Below are 23,540 nucleotides of genomic sequence, written 5' to 3'. Positions count from 1 at the left end.
ACAGTGGCTGCTCTGCTTGTTTATGCCTCAGCTCCAGGCCAGGACCCTCACCTTGCTGCCTGTGGGTCCTCTGTCTGGGTCAAGCGGCCATCACCCTACTACTAGGAAGGATCTTCCACCTGCGGGGGAATTCTGGAGGCGATGTTCTTGGGGGACACACCCCAGGCTGGGGGCATCCTCCCTAAGCAACCCTTTGCGAGGTCGTGCCTCAGTCTTACCCGCTGTCACCCACGGACATCTCAGCACCTCTCTTTTTCACTCCTGCTGAGCTGCTGTATGGTGAGGAGCACTCTCCTCTGAGGGAGCTGCCAGGCAGTCCTCCCAGTCATACTGTGTTGCCTGCAGGCTCAGCTCAAGCTCCCGCCTGCTGCCCTGAGGCCTCCTTCCTCCTTCCTCCCTGCTTTCTGGTCCCAGGCTCAGTCCTCCCCTGTCCAGGTGCAGCCTTACTTGGTACCTGTCCCCTCTCCTTCAGGCAGCTACCTATTTCCTCTGAGGGTCTGTGGCCTGGCCACTTCCCACCCTCCACACTCGGATCTCTGAGATGTCCCTGTGGTCACGGGGCGCCGGGCAGCCGAGCAGCTCTCTGAGGCATGTAGGCCGGCTCTCCTGGACCCCGGGCTCAACGCCCATGCTCACACCACTAGTGTAAGCTCATGCTGGGTCTCACCGATGCTTTTTACCCCAGGGAGGTGGTGATCCCCCTAAAATGTCCCTGCCGGAGAGCATGCACATGCCAGGGATCCCCAACACAGAAGGTGGCAGTCAGAGAACTTCACTGCAATGAATGTGAAGCTACTAAGCCGGTGCAGCAGCCCTTTAACCAAGTCGTGTCCTTGGCCTGCAGTGGCATCTTTTGGTCTTTGTTTTGTTTTGGCAGATGCTTGCTCAGAAATCTGGCAACATCATCAACATGTCCTCTGTGGCTTCCAGCATCAAAGGTAGGTGGACCTTCCTTGGGCCCCATGCTCAGCCGTGCATACCCCCATAGCTGTGGGTTTGGGGCGCCTGCAGGACAGAGACCTTAAACCCACACATTTTCAACTGCTGTTGGAAAACCGGTACTAAGTTCCTAAGGCCAAACCCTTCTTCTGAAGTGGGAACCAGTGAAGAAGTGCCCAGGCCCCTGGTGTTTTGTTTGCTCTGTCCTCCTCTCCTTTGCAATCTGCCCAAGTTATACCAACTGGCGCTGAAAAGCTGGGACCCCTGTCCTTGAGGTGGGTGTCTCAGCAGCTGAGTGCCCGTGAGTTGTGGTCTCCTCCCAGACTCGAAAACTGCCCTGCTAGGGGGGAACCTGACGCCAGCACTGAGGGTGGGTGAGCCTGGCGGGGTGCTGGCTACTGTGTTTGATCCACTGGGTCCTGCCTTCCCACAGGAGTTGTGAACAGATGCGTGTACAGTGCCACCAAGGCCGCGGTGATCGGCCTCACCAAGTCGGTGGCCGCCGACTTCATCCAGCAGGGCATCCGCTGCAACTGCGTGTGTCCAGGTGAGTGGGCACCGTGGGCGCTGCTGGGGAGGCCTCGCAGAAGCGCATGGGCCACATGTCCTGTTGAGTCCCAGCACGTGGGCAGGTTCAGAAGGAGAAAGGTCTAGGCTTAATTAGTTAATAGCCCAAAGGTAGGCTGGGAGCCAGGTGCTAAGTAATGGGGAATGGTCCACAGAGGCAAAGCATTTCAGCGCAGCTGCTGTATGCGGATAGTGCCACCCTGTGGGTAAAGGCTTAACTCCCCATGGCTTAGTGTTTGGGAGGCAACCAACCCAGGGGTGACCTTTTCAGGGGAAGGCAGGCAGGCGGAGCCAGCTCCCAGCACAGCAGGAGGAAAGTAAGAGGAGCCTCCCAGACACAGCAGCATAGACGGTCATCACCTGGGGGCTCACCCATTGCAGGGCTCATGCCTGTGTGCTATGACGGGGTAAGCCACTGGTGGCTGCAGGCCAAAGCTGGGCCTCATTGTGTCAGCACAGTTGAGTGGCACGCCCCACCCCTGATTTGCTTATTGTTGGCTCTGGCTGCATTCAAGGAGATGCATGCAGGTAGACTCCAGGAGTTGAAGCAGGCGGGAAGATTCTCAGAGCCCCAAACATTTGCTCTCTGGCTCTCTAGGCCCCAAGTGTGCTGACATCTCCCATAAAAGAAAAGCAGAACTTACTATTAGAAGAGAGGCTATTTAATGTGTCCAAACCAAAGCATTCAATAGCTTACTTCTTAGGAGTAACTTCTCACTTTCTAAATACTTAGTGTCTATTAAGTAGACATGCTCCCCCAGCCCAGCAAGAAGACAGAGTGCTGAAAATCACACACTTCCATCTTGAAAACAAATCCAGCATTGCATCCCAGCACCATGGCTCACTGCTGGGCCAGGGTCAGGGGAGACGCAGCATTTCAGAATTACCTGTGGGCAGGTAGAGTCTAGGAAAGGCCCTGATGGGAGAATTGTGTGCAGTTTGGGAAGTTCCACAGGAGACCCTGGTGTGAGCCATCCCGTCTCCCCTCATGCTGAAAACCACTGCCCTGCTGGTGACTTTTCACATGCAGGATTTCCATGCTGAGACGTTCTGAGGAGGCAGGAGAGACCATGTCACGGGGTTAACCTAGACCCTGGTGATACTCGAGTCTAGGCCATTCACGCAATGGAATACATGGCAAGTGACTTGGAAAATGTGATTATTTTAGCAGCTGGACTTTCAGGAGATTGGAAAATGTTATCAAACTGTTTGGAACAAGGAAGTGGCCATGACTCACGAGCCACCTGACGAGGGCCTGCGGTGCAGCTCCTTGGGTCCAGGCGCAGGCCCGTGCTCAGGGACGGAGGCGTGAACATAGGCCTGTGTCAATGGCTGCAGTCAGGAGCATGGGCCTGCTCTCAGTTTTCATGTCACAGCCACCAAAGCAGAGTGTCAGGCACAGGCTGGTGGGCCTGGCTGGAAGAAGGGGTCATCATTACAGTGCTGGACTTTGGAGGAAAGTGAGGAAAATACTCTGAGAACCTGGAGAAAAGGTGGCTTCAGGTTTATCGACACTCTTGCCTGCAGGAACATGGCGGACAGAAAGGGCCTAGTCAGCGGGGTGGTATATCTGCCGTGAGCACCCCAGGTAGGGGTGGCGTTGCCCTCCTCATAATGCCTGGGCAGAGGAAGAGAAGCCACAGGCTGCTGAGTTTGAAGGTGCCTGGCCTCCCTGGAGACATGGCCCATGGTGCCAAAAGTCGGAGATGGTTTCCGAGCAGACTTGAAATCCCCGGCATGGTCCCGGTGTGGCCCAGCCATGTGAGGCGAGGGCCCGACCGCAGGGCGTTCCAGTCAGAAAGAGGCCCTTCAGAGGACTCCCGCGTTGCAGGAGCCAGCAGGGACACCCGGGGAACCTGCCCCGTGGGAGCAGGCGCTGGGAATTTGGGAAATGCCAGTGCCGTTCTCCTTTTTCTTTTTTTGATGTAAATTAATTTTAAATCATATTTGTTGACGAGAAACATGAAACTATGGTTAAAGATGAAAGTAGGCAAGGCAATGAGGAAAATTCAGAGCCCCCTCACTGCCCACACGCTGCGCAGGCCTGGAGCTGTGCCTGGGCCCCCGGGGGAGGGCACCTGCAGCAGAAAGCGGCTGTGAATAGTGAGGTGGCCCAGGCCCATGTGCCAGCCACACACGTGTGTGCTTTTATCTACGCCTTGTGGTTATTGTGAGCACTGACTGATTGATAAAACATGTCATTCACACATAAAAGTGCTTAAAACCATAAAGTATCATGTGAGTAAAATATATGGCCTCAGATGTGCTGGCTGGTTCACCCGCAGTCCCACACAGTGTCAGAAGAGGTATAGTCTGTGTTTTTAAAAATCATAGAAATGGGATTTAAGGAAGCCAGGACACAGTGGAGGCGGCAAGAGCTGAAACGTGCTCTCATCTAACCAGGGAGGTGGTACCACATGGAAAGGAAATTTAAAGTTCATTGATGTGTTTGTTTTTTCTTTGATTTAGGAACGGTCGATACCCCATCTCTGCAAGAAAGGATACAAGCCAGGCCCAATCCTGAGGAGGTACGGCTACTGTTTTGAGTGTGTTTTGATCATCTAGTTTTAAATGCCCTGTTCCTCACCTGAGCAGAACATTCACAGAGACAGAAAGTAGTCAGGTGGGTGCCAGGGGCCGGTGGAGGGAAGGGGAGTCTTGGGGCCTCACAGGGCAGAGTTCCAGTTTTGCAAGATGAAGAGCATTCTGGAGAGTCACTGCACAGTCGTGTGCCTGGCCTTAACCCCGCTCACCTGCTCACTTGAAAATGGTCGCGATGGCGAATGTTCTACCATGTGTAATTTAGTACAGCTTCAAATCTGGGCCTTTGTTATTATTCTCATTCTTGTCTGTCACGGGTCTATAGGTTCTCATAGAACAGAGTGTCTCAGTATCTTCAGAGGGACTGGAGCCCTCCCAGCCCTCTCAGCCTGACTCACAGTCTATGGTATTGCGATGCCTCATGTGTCAATCATGTCTGGTCACAGGCCCTGAGCGACTTTCTGAAGAGACAGAAGACTGGAAGGTTCGCCACCGCAGAAGAAGTGGCCCAACTGTGTGTGTACCTGGCGTCAGACGAGGTGAGTGCTCTCTTCCCAGGGAGTTCACATCCAGCCTGTGTGTGACTGTCAGAGAGCATCATAGATGCCATGACTTACCTATGCCAAGGTGCTGCATTTCCAGTACAGGAGCAAGGTCTGGTTGAACTTCCCAAATGAGACCATGTCGGTCTCCCTGCTTATCCAGTGTACCTGTCACGAAGTCTTGGAGCAAGTCAGATGGTGGATTGAAATATATTAACTGCTTGATTTTATGAGAGAAAATTGCTTTCAAAAATCACTCTTGGGGGAACCCTGATTAAATGTAAGTCCAACAGATGACCCTCCAGAGTTATAAGAGTGGGGTGGAGTGAGAGAGGGTAACATGAGAGCTTTGTCCAGGTGTGCAGAATGGGCACCCTACTTTAGGATAACAGGTGGCTTGTTGGGAGAATCCCACTGTGGTCACCGACGATGGAGAGTCATAGTTCTGCTCAGGAACCGGTTTCCTCTTCAGGGCTGCTGTGTGTGTAGTAGGGGCCTGTGATGGGAGGAAAAGGTAAGGCTGGGGCAAAGCGGGGCCAGAGCCAGGCTAATGCCTCAGGAGTCCCCAGCAGCTGCCACACTGGGGACCCTCCAGGCACAGGGGGGAGGGAGCAAGCACCTTGGCCTGCTGACTTCTCTGAACCCAGATATCCAGTTCATTTCCCTCAGGGGCACTGCTGATAAGCTGGTGCCCCTGTGGAGCTTTGGGTATCAAATATTTGGAAATGCTCTGGCGTGAAATGTGCAACAAAAGGACCTTTGAGCTTCCAGAGGGGCCCAGAGGAGTCTAGCGTGCCTTGAGAAGCACTTGGGGGTGGGGAGCTGGGTTGTTCTTGGTAAAACAACTAATAGCCCCTTAGTTTATCACTTTATTTCATCTATTTTTCTATACTGAACTTTAAAAACTTTCAGTACTCATATCATTTCTTTCCCTCCTGCCTCTTCTGTGGTCTCAGGCTTTGGATGAAAATTAAAAACACAAATTTGTATCTTTATCATCCAGGTTTAAAAAAGGATTTCTAAACCTCTTCCACAAGGAAGAGGTTTAATTCTTCAGCTTTAATTCTTTAGAAAATGAAATCTGGCCTCCCCAGTGGCGCAGCGGGTTGAGCACAGCGCTGTGAAGCTATCCACAGCCTCTGCAGCACAGGTTCGATTCCTGGCCAGCCAGGGAGAAACCCACATGGTGCGCAGCAGACCTCTCCTGTCTTGCCCGCTGCTCCCCTCAGCAGTGTGTTTCGGTCCATCTGCCTGTTCTGCTCCCTGCTCTGTCTCTGGTGAATCCTCTTACCCTCCCGCGCCTCCGGCCTGTACCCCAGCTAGTGTATAAAAATAAATAAATATTTTAAAAATCAATCAATCAATCAGTAAAAGAAAGTGAAAACTACTGTGGGGAAAAAAACTAAAAATTTTTAACTCCTTTAGTTTTGCACACATTGGGATACCTGAAGCTTGTGTAGAATATTTCCTCAGAGTTCAATGGATTATAATAGCTTGATTATTCAGTGTATTATTTTTATTAATTAAATTGTTTTTCTTACATCATTGTAGTCCCCAGAGCTCTCCTCTTCATACAGATTTTAAAAACATTTCATGTGCTTCAGTTACCAAAATTATCTTTGTATATTCACCAACTAAGTACATACAATTTTTTTATTTTTGTTTGGAAACTGATGTGATCACTTCAGATGACACACTTGATTATGTTTAAAAGCATATTGGAGCCATAAAATTCAGCCAGTTTAGCATGATTCTGAGTTTCCAAGTGAAAATGGGCATTCCAGCCGACACTTGATCCTAACCTGTGCCATGGCTGTGTGTCACTGGACTTCTGAGTTTCCAGATTCTGAAACCAAATACCCAGCAGACTGTGTTCAGGGACACCCAGGGGATTAAGTCCTCTGGGATTAATCCCATTCAGTAAATTTTCTGTGCCGTTAAATTTTCTGTGCCGTGCGAGGTTTCTTGTTACTGCAAGAGGAACTAGTGCAGCCATAGAGACACGGAAGCCATGTAGAAACACTTGTGTTAAACCGCTTGGTTGTTCGGCCCTGTCTCCCCTGCAGTCCGCCTACGTGACAGGCAATCCTGTGGTCATTGATGGAGGCTGGAGCTTGTGATGGCCGGCGGCCCCTCCTGTTGCCGTGGTGGTGAAGAAAACTTCCCCCCGCATGTCTCTCCTGTTGGTGATCTTGTCCTGGAGAGTCTGATGCTTTTAATACACAATCTCTTTCTAATTGCTTCTGAAATCCTTGTAAGTAGAGGATGTAATAGATGATCAACCAACTGCTTATCACAAATTTTAAAAATAAACCTTAGTGTATAAGGACATAAAATTAAAATGTGAACATGAAAAAAGGGAAATATTTTAAAAGGAGTTTTTTTCTATTTCTATTTCCCATGTTCAATTATTTTTGTACAATTCTATAATAGATTGATGTGTATGTGGAGCTTAATTTTAAATTGACACCATTATAAATGAACACCGATGGTAGGAAGGAGTTTGGCATCTATAATTTACATTAAAAGGGGTTTAAATCTAGAACTATAATGTTGATATGTAAAAGAAGGATAATCACCAGGTGTTTCTGTTTAATGAATGTCACCATTTATAATTAACTATTTTCTTAGTCTAACTAAAATTATTTATTTATTTATTTATTTTTTTTTTTAAAGATTTATTTTTTATTTATTTATACAAGCACTGGGTACAGTCAGAAGCGCGGGAGGGTGAGAGAATTCACCAGAGCCAGAGCGGGGAGCAGAGCAGGCAGAAGGACCGAAGTACACTGCTGAGGGGAGCAGCGGGCGGCAGGAGAGGTCTGCGCGCCATGTGGGTCCCTCCTTTGGTGGCCGGGGAGCAGCCAGGGATCGAACAGACGCCGCAGAGGCTGCAGGCAGCTTCGCAACCCAGCGCTCAACCGCTGCGCCACGGGGGAGGCCCTAACTAAAATTATTTATTAAGATAAACAATGATTTTAATATTTGACATGGGCCTAAGGAACACAGTTAACTAACTGGCTGAGCTATTAGTTTGAGGGATTTTTTTAGATCAGATACAGATTTCTTCACCAACTTCCAGGACAACAGACAAGAGGGCACAAAAAGTAAAAGTAATTTCTGGATAAATACAAACAAATCATATAACAAATAATTTAAGGAAAATAATTTTTTCAAGAAAAATGGTAATTCTCTAACAGGCTATTAGAGATAAGTTTCAGGCTTTCCTGTTTTTTATTTGCTGTTGCCTTCAAAAGCCAAATGGAAGGCTGCACATAGACTCAATACATGAGCCTTTTCTCTTAGACCCCGAATTAATATTTAAAAGGAAAACTTTGAAGCAGACAATGTAGGGTAACATTAAATAGAGGATACTCTGGTGAGCATTCCTGCAGGTCCCTGGTGAGAAATGAGGTTTGCTCAGGCCCTGGAGCACGAAGGCATCTCCATGGACACAGCCTGGTGTGGGACCTAGACCAGTCGCCCGGTTTATCCTGCTTTCGCCTTGGGGCTGGGCCCCGCGACTGGCTTTCTTCTGCTGCTCGGTGCTCACCCCACGGCGAGGGCCGGACGTGCCTTCGGCGCGGGGCGCTGAGGGAGTGGACTCCAGCCTGGACGCTGTAACCATGGCAATAAAGGCCCAGGGACATCTAGCCCCAGAGCCCAGCGTGCTCGGGCCGTGTTCACCCAGCGGGTGACTCCAGGGGAGGTCCCGGGACGGCACGGAGACGTGGGGTTTAGGACAGGACTCCTGCTCCGGAGCCCGGCCTTTCAGAAGCCGGGGAGCCGGCGCGGAGGGGCCCCGAGGGAGGGGGGGAGGCGTGGCTGCTCTGTGGGGCGCCGTCACCCTGGGTGGCCCTTCTTGCCCGAAAGGCGTTGATTAAACCTATTTGCTTAAAGGAGTGAAAACGGGAAGAAGCTTTTCGTTGAAAGTCGCCCGACAGGGGCGCACCCCTCGGTTGGAGAGGAGGTACAGCGGCAAGGGAGCGCGGGAATGGGGTTCTGGAAGGAAAAGCAGCAGCCTGAGACAGGCCCGGGGCTCCCCCAGAGCTGGGGGCGCGAGCGGAGGCGGGGAAGGGGCGCGGTCACGCCGGGAGCCCCAGGCGGACCCCTGGGCGCTCCCGTCGGGCGCGGGGGCTCCTGGCGGGGCTGGTCCAGGGCGGGACCCGGCGGGGCGGGGCGGGGCGGGGCGGGGCGGGGCGGGGCCGCGGGGCCGGGATCTAGGGGGCGCGGGGCGGGGCCGCGCGCGCAGAAGGCGGGTCCCCAGCGCGGCGCACCCCGCGGGGCCCGGGCGGTGGGCGCGCGCGGGTCCCGCCCCGGCGCCCCGGCTTCTCCCTCAGCGGGCGGGGCGGCGCTGCTCCCACCGGCGAGGCCGGGGCGCCGGCGAGGCCGGGGCCGGGGGCGCGAGGGCGCTGCGGGCGGTGGCTCGCTGGTGGGGACCGGGAGGAGGCGGCCGGTCTCGGGCGCCGGAGCGCGCGGCTCCTGCTCCTCGAGGCGCTTTCCGGTGTCGGCCGGGCGCGCGCCGTCCCGGGGGTGGGGTGCCCCGGGGAGCCAGTGCGCCCCGCCCCGCGGCGCTGAGACGCCGGGTCCCACGGACGAGGACGGGAGCCCCTGCCCCGGGACACAGGCCTCCCCAGTCCCCGAGTTGTGCGCGCGGGGCCTGTGTTTCCTGCCGCCGCAGCCCGGGGGCCTGGGGTCAGGACAGACCTGGCTGGTGACTGGGCAGCGCTGGTGGCCGGCGAGCAACCCCGGGACGCCCTTCCCGCAGCCTTGCCCTGGAGAGGCTGGCCTCGGGGGTCCCGGCGGGCTCGGCGGGGGTAGCAGGTCTGCACCCCGGGGGTGCGGTGGAGCCACACCAACAGCCTCCTTCCTAACTTGCAGCTTTCTCTTTCCCGCCCTCCAGCGCCCTGTGCTCCCTTCCTTGGAAGGCTTTTCTTGCCTGTCACAGGATTGTCAAGGCCGAGTCTGGGCTTAGCAACCCCAGCGACAAGCCCAACAACCCTGGCTGTTAGTGGTCCCCTTAAAGCTGGTGCTCCTTGGTCAGGCAGGGGCCGCTTGCTGGTAGGAGGCTTCCAGGGGCAGGGGAGGGAGTTCCCTGCTGGCCAGGCCTGTCCTCCTCTGTGGGGCAGCTGGGATAGCGGAGGTGACCATGGCAGTCCTGGTGAACCATGTGGGTGCAGAGGAGGGCAGGTGTGGATTCCACAGAGGAAGCTACTCTGCTGTTACCAAAAAGGGGAGGGGAGTTGCTGGTGAAGCTAGAAGGACAGAGTCACCTACGGAGAAGATACTTATCCCTGAGTTGCGTCTCCTGAGCTGGCTGCCTTCTCCCCTGGTCACCGGATGGCCCCCATGCTGCTCGGGGCTGCCTCTGCCGCGGCTGCTCCCTGCCTTTTAACTTAAGACATCATAACACCTCACCTTCTGCAGCTTTGGAAAGCAGGGGAGCAAAGTCATTGGAATTATTTTCAAAGAGGTGATGGCTGTGGGTGAGGACTTGAGCCCCTCCCTGTGTGGGGAGTGTGGGCCTTCTGCCCTGAGGTGGGTTTCAGGGCCTCCTGCGGCCATGCAGGGTCACTTCTGTGTGTTTCTTTGATGGTTTTCCCCAACTGACTCCTCCAGGGCACAGGGGTTGTGGTTTCAGGACCCCGTGGCCAAGAACAGTGAATGCGTGAACGTGGTTGCACACTCATGCCTTTTCTAAGGTAAGTGGGTTTCTGAAATGACAAAGGTTTCAGCGGAGACAGAATAAAGAAGCAAAGCTGACCAGTGGTCAGTTGTTATACTGGACTTACTAAATTACTGGTATTTTATCTTACCTTTTGTCACTGCAAAGCCTCTAGTCTCAAATTACAGCATCTATGCTAGAGAGTGTAGGAGAATAGGGAATTATTTGTAACAAAAAGCTATATAAATTCCTATAATATACTATGTAAATTGCCCAGGTTTGATTGTTATTGCTTTTGTTTATTTCTTTTTCTTTTCTTTTTTATTTTATTGGAATAACGTTGAGTTGCAACAGTGTTGATTGTGTTTTAAAAAGACCAGAATAACATTAATAAATTCTCAAACACTTTATTTTAGCCAGTAGTTTTTATCTATTATTAATAATCATTTATTTGTTGGATATTTAGAAATATTCTTCAAAGGTGGCAGAATTGTCTCATTCTGAGAATTTGATAAGGGACATGATTTTGCCCAGATGATACTTGGGAAGGAGTTCTCGGTAATTCTGCTGATGGGATGGGTAAAGAAGCCACAGGCAGTCATTACATCCCTAACTAAGGAGCTGTCCTAGAAGAAGGAGATTAAAAGCGTGATTGGAGAACACCAGTGACATTAAGTATTTAATTCCTCACAGTCAGGCATTGTCCTGCTGCATGAGCTTTATAATCATAGCTACTCAATCAATGTTGTAGTTTTTGACTTCCATTTGGAAAAAAGAACTAGGCAGGAATTAATCATTATCATCTCTCTAAAAATGAGGGAATCATAGATTTATTCCTTTTGCTGATTCATTTCTCATATCAACATTGAGACATTCATTACCTGTCCTGCTTCATCAGGCTGGCCATGAGAGGGGACTATTTTTGCTTGGAATATTGCTTGGAATTTTGAGGTATAACTCAGGAAACAGGGTGAGAACAAATATAAAAGTATGATGGTCATTAAGCATTGTTTCAAGCGAGGTAGAAAAGAGAATAATATAATCAAAGAAAAGGTTAGCAATAGCATAGTCTAGCTTAAAACATTTTATCTATTTAGAGTTCCAAGGGAAAAAAGTAAATATAATACATTCGTTTACTTCCAAAGATTCTCAAATGGCTTTTCTGTATCTATACTATTTCCCCTTCAGTACAGATCTTGTTCCTCTTCCCTCCATCATCTTGTTCTTAATCACAAATCATGGGAGATGAAAATAAAGCCATTGAGCATGAAGATCAGGACCCATCTCCTGGGATAAATCACATAACCTCTCTGTGTCAAGAAGCACAGGTAAATCTGTGACCAGACATCGAACATACTAGCCATCCCCTTACATATTTACATATTGTGAACCTCAAAGGTATAGATGGAAATGAAATAACAGAAGGAAGTAATCTACACATGACAGAACTGTGTTCACTCTTTTTCAGTCAATGACTCTGTTCCCGTTCTTTAGCCCCAAACTCTCACTGCCCAAGGCAGTGAGAATTTCTGGAAATACTAGTTTCCCCAGAGTTATTAGCAGCTGGCCCTCCATCCAGCTGAGAAGATGCAGAGCCCCTGAAAGGGTTCATGTTGCTGGCCTATCCTTGGACTGTGCTGGGTTCCTCCAATCCTTTTTTTGTTGCTTACATTTGGTAGAGGATTGTGTGTGGCTTAGTTTTCACCACAAATGGTTACCATTTTCTGAACACTTTGGTGTGCCTTAAATCATATCTTAAATAGGCTAATTTTTAAACCCAGTATTGCAAAATGACTCAAGCACTTATAACACTACAAATAGTGATTCAGCAGTAAACACTCTGCATAATTCTTGTTCCAAACACTAGCTGATTAGCTAGTAAGCAAGTGTTTTCCCTGTACAGTATTAGCCTTGAATATAGTAGTGGAAATCTGATTTGTGATATGATGGTTGGTGAATATAAAAATGTACAGAAATAATCTTAAGAGTTTTTCAAATTGCTTTAACATAGGAGGAGGCAATTATGAACCTTGAAAGTATAGATGGAAATGAACTAACAGAAGGAAGTAACCTGATGAACTACAGCGAAAAAAAACTACAAGATACGCCAACTGAATCAAATCACTTGCAAAAGCTAAAGCAAACATTTGCCTGCCCTCCACATGGTATACTGGATCGGGTAATAACGAATAGTAAGTAAATGATGAAACATTGAGAAAAAAGGGGTAAAAGATGACGTTGTTATAATAAGAGATTACAAAGTAATGTGGTTTAAAGGACAAAAGTAAGTTTGATTCTCTCACATAAAAACTACTAGGTGGGCAGTTCACAAAGGGTGAGGGGTGGGGCTCTGCTCCATGTAGTCTCTCAGGGCCCAGGCAGACAGGGCACCATCAGCCTCAATGCCATTCCAGCCAAGTTCCATCATCCTGGTGTGGCTTCCAGGAGTTCTTTAGTCATTATCATTCCAGCCACCATGAAAAGAAGAGTAGAGACCAAGACCCAGCATTCCAATGAGAAAAATAATTGAGAAACCACTTGTAAATGTATAAGCACACATAAATCTTGACTGTTGCTGCTATTAAGTGCCATGATGATGTTTGAGCAAACAGCTCAATTTATACTTCCAAATGAATGCCATCAGTTTATAAGTAACACAACTTATTCCAGGTTTTGGGGGGAATTAACTAAACATTCTTATATAAGTTTGATGAATAAATAGATGTTCAGATACAGTGATGCTGATTTTTGTTCAAAAAAGGAGATGGGTCGGTGTAATGTGGAACTTGCATTTTTGTGCCTATTTTTTCCTGGCACATTCATATATTGCACTGTCAAGCAATAGCAAGTGAGTGCAACGTGTATGGAAAACAAAAAAAGACAAGTGTATAGTCTCTTACAATCGGGGATGAGCCCTTACTAACAACGGGGACCTTTGAAAAGCTGGACTCCCTGTGGCAGGACCTCACTGCAGGCAGTGAGTTTCTGCCTTAGAGGCTTTAAAGAGTTCAACTTTCCACTTACACTTTCCACAATACAAATCACTTAAATTCAATGGTTTAAACCATCTAATGAAGCTATATGTGGACGAAGCTGACTGTCCAACATGGAGAAACTACCAACACTTTGCCTCAGTTGAGAAAAGTAGCATGTCTTGTGGAGAGGGCCGAGATCTGCACGGGATTTTGGTGGACCTGCAGTCTATTTAAAGCAAACTCCTCAAGAGTCCAGGTCTTGTAATAAGAAGCTTGATTCCAGGCTTAAGTCTGTCAAGAGGAGGGTTTGATGTCACCAAGACTTAATGGCGCTGCTCTTTCACTGGGACGGGCACTGTTTTCCCTAGTGCTTTGCTTGTGAGCATTGAGCTCTGCAAGGTTGCCCCCAACTCTGTTTTCCCTCAAGCCTTTCTATTCCCATCTTCAATTTCGGAGAATGGGGTTCTCAAACAGGGAAACATTTCACATTCTAACAGAAATGCCTCAGCTAAAGGCAATATGACAAAATCACTTCCCAGACTACAGATTGGAGATGCTGTAATGAACGATGATTTAAAAAATAGATTAAAAGTAAAATAAAATTAGTAATTTCATGCAACAAAAACAAATGGGTAATTCACCCATATAATTCACCTATATAGACATGCTAATAATGTGTAATCCAAGTAGAATACTGGAGTGTGGTTCTGGCAGTTAATCTCAGGTTTCTGTGATGAGGATAAAGGGAGCAATTATTTCTCTTCTTCATATTAACTAATGATATGTTTATCATTATAAGGTAACATTATAAGGAAAAGCTTCTTCCGGCAGTGGGTTGAGGTACATAGGTGGATTGAAAGGCCCTGGTCTTGAGATAGTTGGTTGTTCATATTACTGATAGTCTTTTTTTTTTTTTTAAAGATTTATTTATTTATATAAGCACTGAGTACAGTTAGAAGAGCGGGAGGGTGAGAGAATTCACCAGAGCCAGAGCAGGGAGCAGAACAGGCAGAGTGATGAAGTACACTGCTGAGGGGAGCAGCGGGTGGCAGGAGAGGTCTGCGCACCATGTTGGACCCTCGCCTGGTGTCTGGGGATTGAACCGGCGCTGCAGAGGCTGCAGGCAGCTTTGCAACCCAGCGCGTTCAACCGCTGTGCCACCGGGGAGGCCCTATTACTGATAGTCTTTAAAATATACACTTGGTTGTGAACATTTATCCTTTATTCAATATTTGTTTATATAACTTGAGGTTGTGTTAAAACCTGCAAAGGCAGTGTCCTGATGGGAGCAAGTTTTCCTGGTTTGTTGCAGGCACCTTGGTGGTCCTCCTGTGGGCTGTGGTCTGGGCGCTCTCAGGCAGCGAGTGTCTTCCAGGGGGAAACCTGTTCGGGATTCTCACTCTCTTCTACTCCGCTGTCCTGGGAGGTAAACTGCTGGGGCTCATTAAGCTCCCCACGTTGCCACCACTGCCCCCTCTTCTTGGTAAGTGCTGAGCACACCCTACCTCCTTAAGAGTAAATCATAGTTTTAAAGTAGTCATTTAAAACTATTGATAATAGCTAAGATATGGAAAGAACCTAACTGCCCCCAAACAATGAGTGGGTCAAGAAGATGTGTTCTATATACACAATGGGATATAACTCAGCCATCAAAAAGATAAACTCATGTCATTTGCAATAATGTGGATAGAGCTGGAAGGAATTATGCTAAGTGAAGTAAGTCAGAAGGAAAAAGAAGAAGGAAAATATTGAATGGTCTCACTTATGGGTGGAATATAGTGAAACCAAACAAAGGGTCAGGAAAAAGACAAAAGTTGCAGGCAAACCACAGATCTGAGGCATACAGCAGGGGAGATGGAGGGAGAAGGCTCAAACCAGGGGAGGGAAAGACACAAGGGACCATGGTGAGGGTTCACGGGTGCTGTGGTGGTGGGAGATCTGTGGGGACTACACCTGAGGAGAGAGATCAACTACTGTACAAAAGTGAACAACAATGTAAGAAAATAAAACTTTTATTTTAATAAATATTTAATAATAATATTAATTAAAAATAAAGTGTATCTCCCAAAGCTTCTCCCATGATGGGATTTTTTTTTAAATAGCAATTTGCTTGGAAATAACTTGGGAGTAGTTGAAATGAGATTGACTTTTTGTGATTATTTTTGCATATTTAAAAAGTTCCTTTCAAAAAATAAATTGAGGAGGGAAGAACATGCTCTTTATCATAGGTGATTTTTGTCTACGAGAAAGAAGCCCCAGTGGACTTCACAGGCAAGGAGGGACACCTGTTGATGACTTTTTCCGGGGACTCTGTGTACCCCACATCCCAGAGACATGCATGGGAGGTTAGTGGGGCCTCAGTGTGGTGTGTGGTGTGGTGGAAGGTCGTCCTGTCCAGGGTGGGTCCTGCCTGGACCCTGAGGTGCTAGCATAGCCTCCAGCCACCCTGAACTTGGAACATGAAGTAATGAATCCAAATCATTGCTTAATATTAGAAGTATTTGGATCTTTTTTAGAAATGTGGTGATACTTTTATATCTGCTATAGGAATTCAACTCTAGTTTATATCATTTACCCTCTGGTCAAATTGAATGATCATACCTCATGTCGCTTGAAGTTAAAGTTTCCCAGAACCAACTGATGGCGTTGAGGACTTAACAGAAATTACTTTAATGGCAATTGGTTTTAGAGGTCTCTGTTAAAGTCTACTTTACATTTTTATCCCCCTTTTTTAATTAAACTTTTTTGTTTTCTTACATTGTCATTTATTTTTGTACAATACTTAACATTTTTTAAAAAACTACCTGTTTTGAATCTTAACTGATTCAAAAAACCTTAAGATTTATTTTTATGAGTTTTTTTTCTGACAACTTACTAGAAATCTGATTGTATGTTATCTCCATAGTTTTGCTGGATGTTACATACACAGTGTTTTGACCTATGAATAATGGCACATTTTTTCTTCTGTTACCGAAAAGGGGAGGAGAGGGGCACCTGACAAGGCAAAATCAAGTGGCCATACCACACAGGACATCAGCAAAGAGGCAGAGTCCCAAGGAAATTGCTTGGAAGTGCATTTCAGAAATAAAAAATGTCCCCTTATCCCCCCAAAAAAACTCCAAGAGAAAGTCAACATAGTCTTAGATGATTCGTTTCCATTTCAGGTAGTTATATGCTCTAGTTTCAGGGAAAAAAAGAAACTATTACCACATTTTTAGTGTCCTGTGTCTCCTTTCAGGCTCAGTTTTTTTTATTCTAGTCTATTTTTATCTGTATTAAAAGCCTTTTCTCGACTCCTCCAATTCATTCTATCACCTTAATATTTTCCTTTGAGTCTTTAACATCATTTCATCTGGTGACCTGGGTTATGTGGCGGGTCCTCTGTACAGGGCTGGGTTCTCCCGGACGTGAGAACCGAGGAGTCCTGTTCTCTGGCGCAGGCATGCTGCTGGCCGGGTTTCTCCTCAAGAACACTCCTGTCCTCAGTGACTACGTGCAGATCCGACCGCGCTGGTCTTCCTCCCTCAGAAGCATCGCCCTGGCTGTGATACTGGTCCGCGCGGGCCTGGGGCTCGATTCCAAGGTACCAAGTGTCTTTCTTATTACTGAGTGGGAAGTTTGCTCTTCCAGTGCTGCAGAATGTCACCCCTGCACTTCGGGGAGTGGCTGTGGACATCACCTGGTGTTCCCGTAGGCGTGTCCACTGACTTCACGCTGCCCAGAGGACGTTCCATGCTCTTTGTGGGAGAGGGTGGGTCCCTGCCGGGGCTCCCTCCTCCTCCTGGGGGCTTCCTCCTCTCTTGTATGGGTCCCTCCTCCCTCCGGGGGCTCCTTCATCCCCACTAGGGCTTCCTCCTCCCTGACAGAGAGAGGACACAGGTGTGCCCAGGGCATTCAGGGCATGGTACAGCTCAGAACCACCTAGTGTGTAGCCTGAGTCTCCAAGTTGCTCTTCTCATGTATGTTTTTTAATTTGGTGATAAATGTGGGGGTGAAGGCCTATGCCCGAGCTTCATTCATCCTGGGGCCACAAGTTGTAAGCAAAGACCACACTGTGAGGCTCCCCAGCAGGTGTGGGGCCTCCGAGTACAGACAGAAGCCGCCTGGTCCAGCTGGGCTCCAGGGCTTGCCCCACTCAGGATCTTGGGGAAATGACTTTTAGATGGGGCATCTGAAGATGTGTGTTGCACAGTGGGAATGAACAGAACCCCACATGTCAACTGTACCCCGCTTAAGAAGAAAGTCTCACCTGTACAGTCACTGATCTGGGTACAGGGTGGCTTCAGGAGGAAAGGCATCCCGGGTGCTAACCCCAGGTGGCCTGAGCATGACTGGGCGGTGTCTACTCTTCTGCTCCAGGCTCTGAAGAGACTGAAGGGTGTCTGTGTGAGGCTGTCCGCGGGCCCCTGTCTGGTGGAGGCCTGCACATCCGCGCTTCTGGCCCGCTTCCTGCTGGGCCTGCCGTGGCGGTGGGCCTTCATGTTGGGGTAAGGCTCTTCCCTGCCCTGTGAGGTCTGTGGAGGGCACGGAGGATAGCCCCTGACTCCACACCACAGCCCACAAGACACCAGAAACAACAGACAGCTCCATCAAGATGACAAGTACTGATACTCCAGCATAGAAATACTGTAGCTTCAAAATTCAGTTTATGTCCATGTAGGCCCCCACTTGGCAGTGGTTGTACAACCCATTGAGGAGGTGTGGGCTTTTACCTATGCCAGGTTCCCTGCTGGGGAGAGAGCCTGGCCTCTCCAGGAGCCTGCCCTCAGGGCCATGGACACAGTGACCCACATCACCCCCCAGCCTGCTGCCGTCTCGCCCCCAAGTGCCTGCCCTCAGAGTCTGAGCGTCTCCAATCTCCTGTGGGTTCTTACCTCTGGTGACAAGAAGTCATGAGAATAAGTAACAGAAGTGCCTGGAGAGAACTTAGTATTAATAAGAATTAATTTAGTATTAATAAGAAGTCTTGGCCTCCGTCAGCAGCTGCACCTGTGGTCTGGCCCAGTCACTCTCCAGGGTGGCCTGCAGGTCATTTAAACACTCTGAGCCACCCCTCCTAGCAGAGAGCAGGCCCCGATTGCAGCTCTCTGCTGGCCGTGGGGAGGAGCCTTTTCCGCAAGGTGCTCCGGATGGTGTTTGGCCTGGTAGGCGCCATGCTGCTGTCACTGCTGCTGCTGTCCCTGGTGTCCCTGCCCATCCTGTCATTCCTCCTTGTCGCCTGTTGTCTGGTTTACACACCAGTCACCATGGAGCGCCTCACACACTGGCTTCAGTCCACAAAGCCTGTGAGTGCTTGAAACACACCAGGACTCTTTCAGTTCCACATTAAGAGGGTTTAGCTTTTGAAGGGCAGCTTCCTGGGGCCTCAGCCACCGGGGCCTCTCTGCCCCACATTATCCCAGGGCAGCGTGTGCACGGCCATGCTTTGAAGAGAGGCTCTGTAGAAGGTGCATGTGCCTCTGGGCTTCTGGTTTGGTGCTTGGCTGCCATTTGCAAGACGGTGGTTGTCTAGAGCGGGATGCTTTCTCGGGGAGAGGTTCTTAGGGTTTCAGAGCTGACATTGAGCACGTTAGTGTCGCACGGCTAAATCCCTGCCTGCGCAGTTTTGTCCTAGGAGCCGTCTCTCCAGCCGTGGTGGTGCCGTCCATGCTCCTTCTGCAGGCTGGCGGCTTCGGCATAGAAAAAGGTGTGCCCACCTTGCTCATGGCTGCGGGCAGCTTCGATGACATCCTGGCCATCACTGGCTTCAACACCTGCCTGGGCATGGCCTTCTCCACAGGTACACTCCACCCCAGTTCATGGGCACCTTGGCCTAGATTAAAGTGTCCTTAGCCTGGCATAATTTTTAAGAGGGCAAATTCAAGTAGAGGAACCAGCTCCAGGAGTTAGTCCTGTCCCTCGGGAGGCACAGAGGCTTCCTATCTTCACTCTGGGCAGCCTGTTCAGGTGTAAGACAGGTGCACTGAGCGGATACAAAGTGGCAAAACTTAGAGAGCAGCAGCAGCCTCTTGCTGGGTGACCTGGGGAAGCTTAACCTTGGAAAAGGCACGCAAAGGATGAATAGGTTTTCCTGAATACCAAGATGGAACCATCTTCCATCTTAGATTAGTTATGCCACTGTCGCAAGGCCCCCTTCCTGTTGCAAAGACAGGCGGAGAGGACTGCACTGTTAGGGCACCAACCAGGGGGATGCCAGTGAGTGGGGACCGGAGGGTAGAGAAGGGCTGGTCTAGCACCGTCTGTCTGCAGCCTGCTGGGGCATCTTGGGCTCATGGGGGTCCAGAGCTGCCCCGTCACCTCTGTCCTTCCTGGAGAGACCGGAGGACACACCTGGCACGTGTGTGTCCTGCAGTCAGGCCCGTGGGCCAAGGAGCTCCTGTGCCCGCTACTCCCGTCAGCTCCAGCCTGACATCCCTGCGCTGCATCTCACTCAGGTGCATGCTCTGCCCTCCACGACAATAACAGGAAACCTCAAGTGTGAGTGCGATTTTTCTTAGAACAGGGTGTGGAGAGAGCTTTATGTGTTGAGCAATATTAATGTAGTTTCCTACATAGTATGCTAGCAAATTTTTATTAAAGTTTTCCAAATTCTAGGCTGTGGGGAGAAATATAGGTTCTACTTCTTTCTACGTTATGATGCTTCAAAAAAGCTAAGGAGCAAATAGTGACTGTTTTTAAAACAGGAGTTTTAAAAATAATTTCATTTCAGATTTACCTTTAAAATAAGCATTTGAGAAGGGGTTAGTTCCCTATACTCATTGTAGTAAAAAAAGATTTTTGATTTTAGTTGCCAAATCCTTAAGTTACTCTATCCTATACCGATGAGAGCCACCAAGACCAACACACGTTGATTATGAACACATCAGACTCAGAAACGGCAGCTTGAAGACTAGACCTGTCTATTCACACAGCCCGTGCTTGTAAGAAGACAAATGTACCTGCATCATGAATTGTATCTTTCACATTTCCTTAGACCCTTCCATTTTTATGAAGTAAACATGCAAAAGAATGCACAGATGCAGCCTACACCTGTTTGAACTTTATCTCCAATACCATGCGCACCTTTTTTGTAAGCCCATTTTATTGGACATTTTGTGTCCCGTGTATTTAAGAATGTGGTGAGCAGGAAACACGTGTACACGTCTTCTTCCATGTCACCAGATGCTTTATGTTGATGGTGAGAGTAGGCCTGTCCCTGGGGATTTGGAATTCTTTCTGGAGTTTTCCTTTTGTGTCTTTTCAAGGCTCCACGGCATTTAACGTGCTCAGAGGAGTTTTGGAGGTGGTGATTGGAGTGGCGGCTGGGTCTCTTCTGGGCTTTTTCATTCAGTACTTTCCAAGCAGTGACCAGGTACAAGAAATAATCTGGGGGAAAGTCGTGCTTATCTAAAATGTCCTTGGAAGAACATGTGGGACATGTCCCACCAACCCGAGGGGAAGGATGTGGTTCAGAATGCCCCCCGCATTGTAGAACAGCTCCTTGCGGTGTCAGCGCCGTCCACAGATGAATGAGGAGGGCTAGTGTGTGCGAGCTTACTGCGGTTCTGGGACTTCTCTAGTTTCCATTCTGCACACATCAAATGTCGTTGTGAGACAAGTACCATTAACTCCAACACTGTAAGATATGCTAGCCTTAGTTTTAAATTATATTTTATTGTTTTGCTCATCTTTATTTTATTGTTATCCATAACACTCAACTAAACCAAGACATAAAGTGACTTTCTGGGCTCTTCGTTCCTGTGAGGACGCCGTGGGCTCCGAGCGCAAGCTTGTGGCTGGTCCTCTGGTGTTCCCCAGGGGAACCTGTGCCACGTTTATTTTCCTCTCGGTCCTAAATATGCAAAAGTTGGTTATTAAAATATGAGTGGGTCAAGATGTGGTCTGTATACACAATGGGGTACCACTCAGCTATGAAATAGCCCCTGCCCTTCACAACAGCACGGGTGGATGGTGCCAAGTAAGTCAGCACCAGGTTTTCACCATGTGGAATGTGCAGAGAACTAAGGAACTGACAGAAGTAAATCAAAGCAAGTCCTAGAAATCTGACTGCGGAATTGAGGCTGTCGGGGAACGGGGGTGGGAGCCAGGTAGGAGGGGCCCAGTGGGCTGTGGTGCAGTCTGTGGGTGTCTGGTGGGGGAGGGTAGTATGGGGATCACTCCTCTGAGGAGTTGTGATCCTGTAACCCTAAAACACAGACAGTGTGGCAAACCTTTACATCAGTTGAACAATGTAAATAATAAAAATTTTAAAAACACTGGCGAAAATAAGCCAGGGCAGGCGACACCCGGGCTAAGGCCTGTTTCCCTCAAGGCGCAGCTTGTGTGGAAGCGGGCGTTCCTGGCCCTGGGGCTCTCCGTGGTCGCCGTGTTCAGCAGCGGGTATTTCGGCTTCCCCGGGTCTGGGGGCCTCTGCACCCTGGTCATGGCTTTCCTCGCAGGCGTGGGCTGGGCCAGCGGAAAGGTGAGTTCACCTGAAGTGAAGACAACACTGAGTGTGGGGGTGTGTACAGGGTATACAAGTACGCATCATATATTTGGGAGCTATCCCCCTAAGGTTACTGTATAAGCATCTTTATAATAACAGTCCATTTTTTCAAACCAGTACTAATGCGCCAGATTCTGTACACAGGATTTTTGGCTCTTTTCTCACCAGCCTGTTATTTATAGGTGCCACAGGAATGAAGCCTCTCTCAGGCCAAATTGATTCAAATTTCAAACGATCAGATACTTGGTACGCGTACCTTCACATAATAAAAATGTGTGTGTCTGGGCCTCCCCTGGTGGCGCAGCGGTTGAGCACTGGGCTGCGAGGCTACCCGCAGCCTCTGCAGCGCCGGTTTGTTCCCCGGCCGCTGGCGAGGGTCCCACCAAAAAAAAAAAAAAAAAATGTATGTGTCTGTGTGTTTTTCTTTCAGGCAGAGGTTGGAAAAATTATTGCGGTTGTCTGGGAGATTTTTCAGCCCCTTCTCTTTGGGCTGATTGGAGCAGAGGTCTCTATCACGTCTCTTAGACCAGAAACTGTAGGTGAGAATTTCAAAGTAGTCCCTTTGCTAGAACCAGATTTTTATGTTCAGTTGAAATATGTTGGTGTGTTTATTTAGACCATAAGTCTAAGGGTTTTTACTAGTAAATCACCCTCCTACTTAGCAGTCATCTTCTCTGTGTCTCTCTCGGTCTGTCAGCCACAATCCTGCACATCAGGATGAACTTATCTTTGTCGGCAAAGGGTTCTAAAGGGCTGAAATAAACCCCTGTCCATGTCAGCAGGGGTGAACGGGCAGTGACTCCAGGTACACCAGAAACAGCCCAGACTACCAGTGACTTCTGATTGGTCAGGACCCAGTCAGCTCTGTTCTGATAGACTCCCCACTGGCTGATAGATATTTTGACTATCACCCCTGGTTTTGTGCTCCATCAAGAATTCTCAACCTTTCTGAGGAAAATCTTCATTTTTCCACTCCTGTGCCCTCTTAGCAGCGTGCTTCCGCTGCACTTGTCCTACGGCCTATGTCAGCTGTTTGTCTTTCTCTGACTCTGAAGTTCATGAGGCAAACTCTGTCTGTTTGTGTATTAGCACCTGGTTCACGTCCTGCCACGCATAGTTCATCATTTAATAAATGTCTTGTTCAATAAACACGTGGAAGAAAGTGTGGTTCTTGCTGTAAAATGTAAGAGAAATAACATTCAAGTCTCCTTTGTAGAAATTCAAATATGTTTGGATGATATCTGATTTTAATGTAGGGAAAATACATTTTTTAAAACAAGTGATGTGATTGATATATAAAGTTGATATTGTGAAAATTATGCCATTTTTGTTTTAATTTTTAGATTACTTCTTTGATACTACTTGAGTCAGTGTCTTTGCGATGCAGTTTCTCCTCTAGTATTTCATTCTCTCTAAAAATTCTTACAGGTCTTTGTGTCACCACCCTCAGCATTGCAGTGTTGATACGAATTTTGACCACATTCCTGATGGTGTGTTTTGCTGGTTTTAACATATAAAAGAAAAGATATTTATTTCTTTTGCATGGCTTCCAAAGGCCACAGTTCAGGTAATGATGGATACCTCCCATTTAACTCCTGTTTCTAATTGAGACCTTGCAATTTTGAATAAGAGGGCTTATTCTAATTTGGTAAAATAAGTAATTGAAGTTTGATTTATGCAACAAGGTTATACTAATATTAATACTAATATTTTATAATAATTTTTTGATGTAATGATTCCTCAAATATGATAGCTCATTTAAATTTCTTTAATGCAGCAAAGTACAACTAAAAATCCAATAAATACCTACGCTACTAGAAAACAAC

The 23,540-nt window shown here is 48.4% G+C and overlaps 2 protein-coding genes across 3 annotated transcripts; both read left to right on the top strand.

Annotated features, from left to right (window-relative positions):
- Window positions 1–858: 858 nt before the first annotated feature.
- Window positions 859–7,206, top strand: LOC119237866 (dehydrogenase/reductase SDR family member 6-like). 2 transcript variants are annotated; one of them, XM_037501710.2, is made up of 5 exons: window positions 859–938; window positions 1,373–1,486; window positions 3,976–4,034; window positions 4,494–4,586; window positions 6,656–7,206. In XM_037501710.2, the coding sequence occupies exons 1-5, from the start codon at window positions 878–880 to the stop codon at window positions 6,707–6,709; spliced, it is 381 nt and encodes a 126-aa protein (XP_037357607.1). In that variant the 5' UTR covers window positions 859–877; the 3' UTR covers window positions 6,710–7,206. The 2 variants fall into 2 exon arrangements, with proteins under 2 accessions (XP_037357607.1, XP_054555834.1); XM_054699859.1 differs by lacking the exon at window positions 6,656–7,206 and adding an exon at window positions 5,661–6,649.
- A 2,206-nt stretch (window positions 7,207–9,412) lies between these two features.
- Window positions 9,413–23,281, top strand: LOC119237865 (sodium/hydrogen exchanger 9B2-like; the record flags this gene model as incomplete). Its single annotated transcript, XM_054699867.1, is given in 12 exon segments — window positions 9,413–10,291; window positions 11,443–11,582; window positions 12,266–12,446; window positions 14,542–14,712; window positions 16,670–16,812; window positions 17,589–17,716; window positions 18,833–19,008; window positions 20,474–20,580; window positions 21,541–21,690; window positions 22,145–22,253; window positions 23,143–23,225; window positions 23,228–23,281. Coding segments are annotated over 11 exon segments (1,392 nt in total), but the record flags the coding sequence as incomplete, so codon positions are not given.
- Between the last annotated feature and the right edge of the window lie 259 nt (window positions 23,282–23,540).

Source organism: Talpa occidentalis, unplaced genomic scaffold (genome assembly GCF_014898055.3).
Source record: "Talpa occidentalis isolate TD23 unplaced genomic scaffold, MPIMG_talOcc4v2.1 talOcc4.1059, whole genome shotgun sequence".
In the NCBI taxonomy this organism is placed as follows: domain Eukaryota; kingdom Metazoa; phylum Chordata; class Mammalia; order Eulipotyphla; family Talpidae; genus Talpa; species Talpa occidentalis.
Note: the sequence above shows the minus strand (reverse complement) of the source record. Positions and strands in the feature narration are given on the sequence as shown.

Excerpts from the sequence above, each read along its gene's own strand:
- LOC119237866 (XM_037501710.2), top strand. The coding sequence starts at position 878 with ATGCTTGCTCAGAAATCTGGCAACATCATCAACATGTCCTCTGTGGCT. Across the intron at positions 4,035-4,493 it reads CCAGGCCCAATCCTGAGGAG|GCCCTGAGCGACTTTCTGAA; the intron begins GTACGGCTACTG and ends GTCTGGTCACAG. Across the intron at positions 4,587-6,655 it reads TGTACCTGGCGTCAGACGAG|TCCGCCTACGTGACAGGCAA; the intron begins GTGAGTGCTCTC and ends TCTCCCCTGCAG.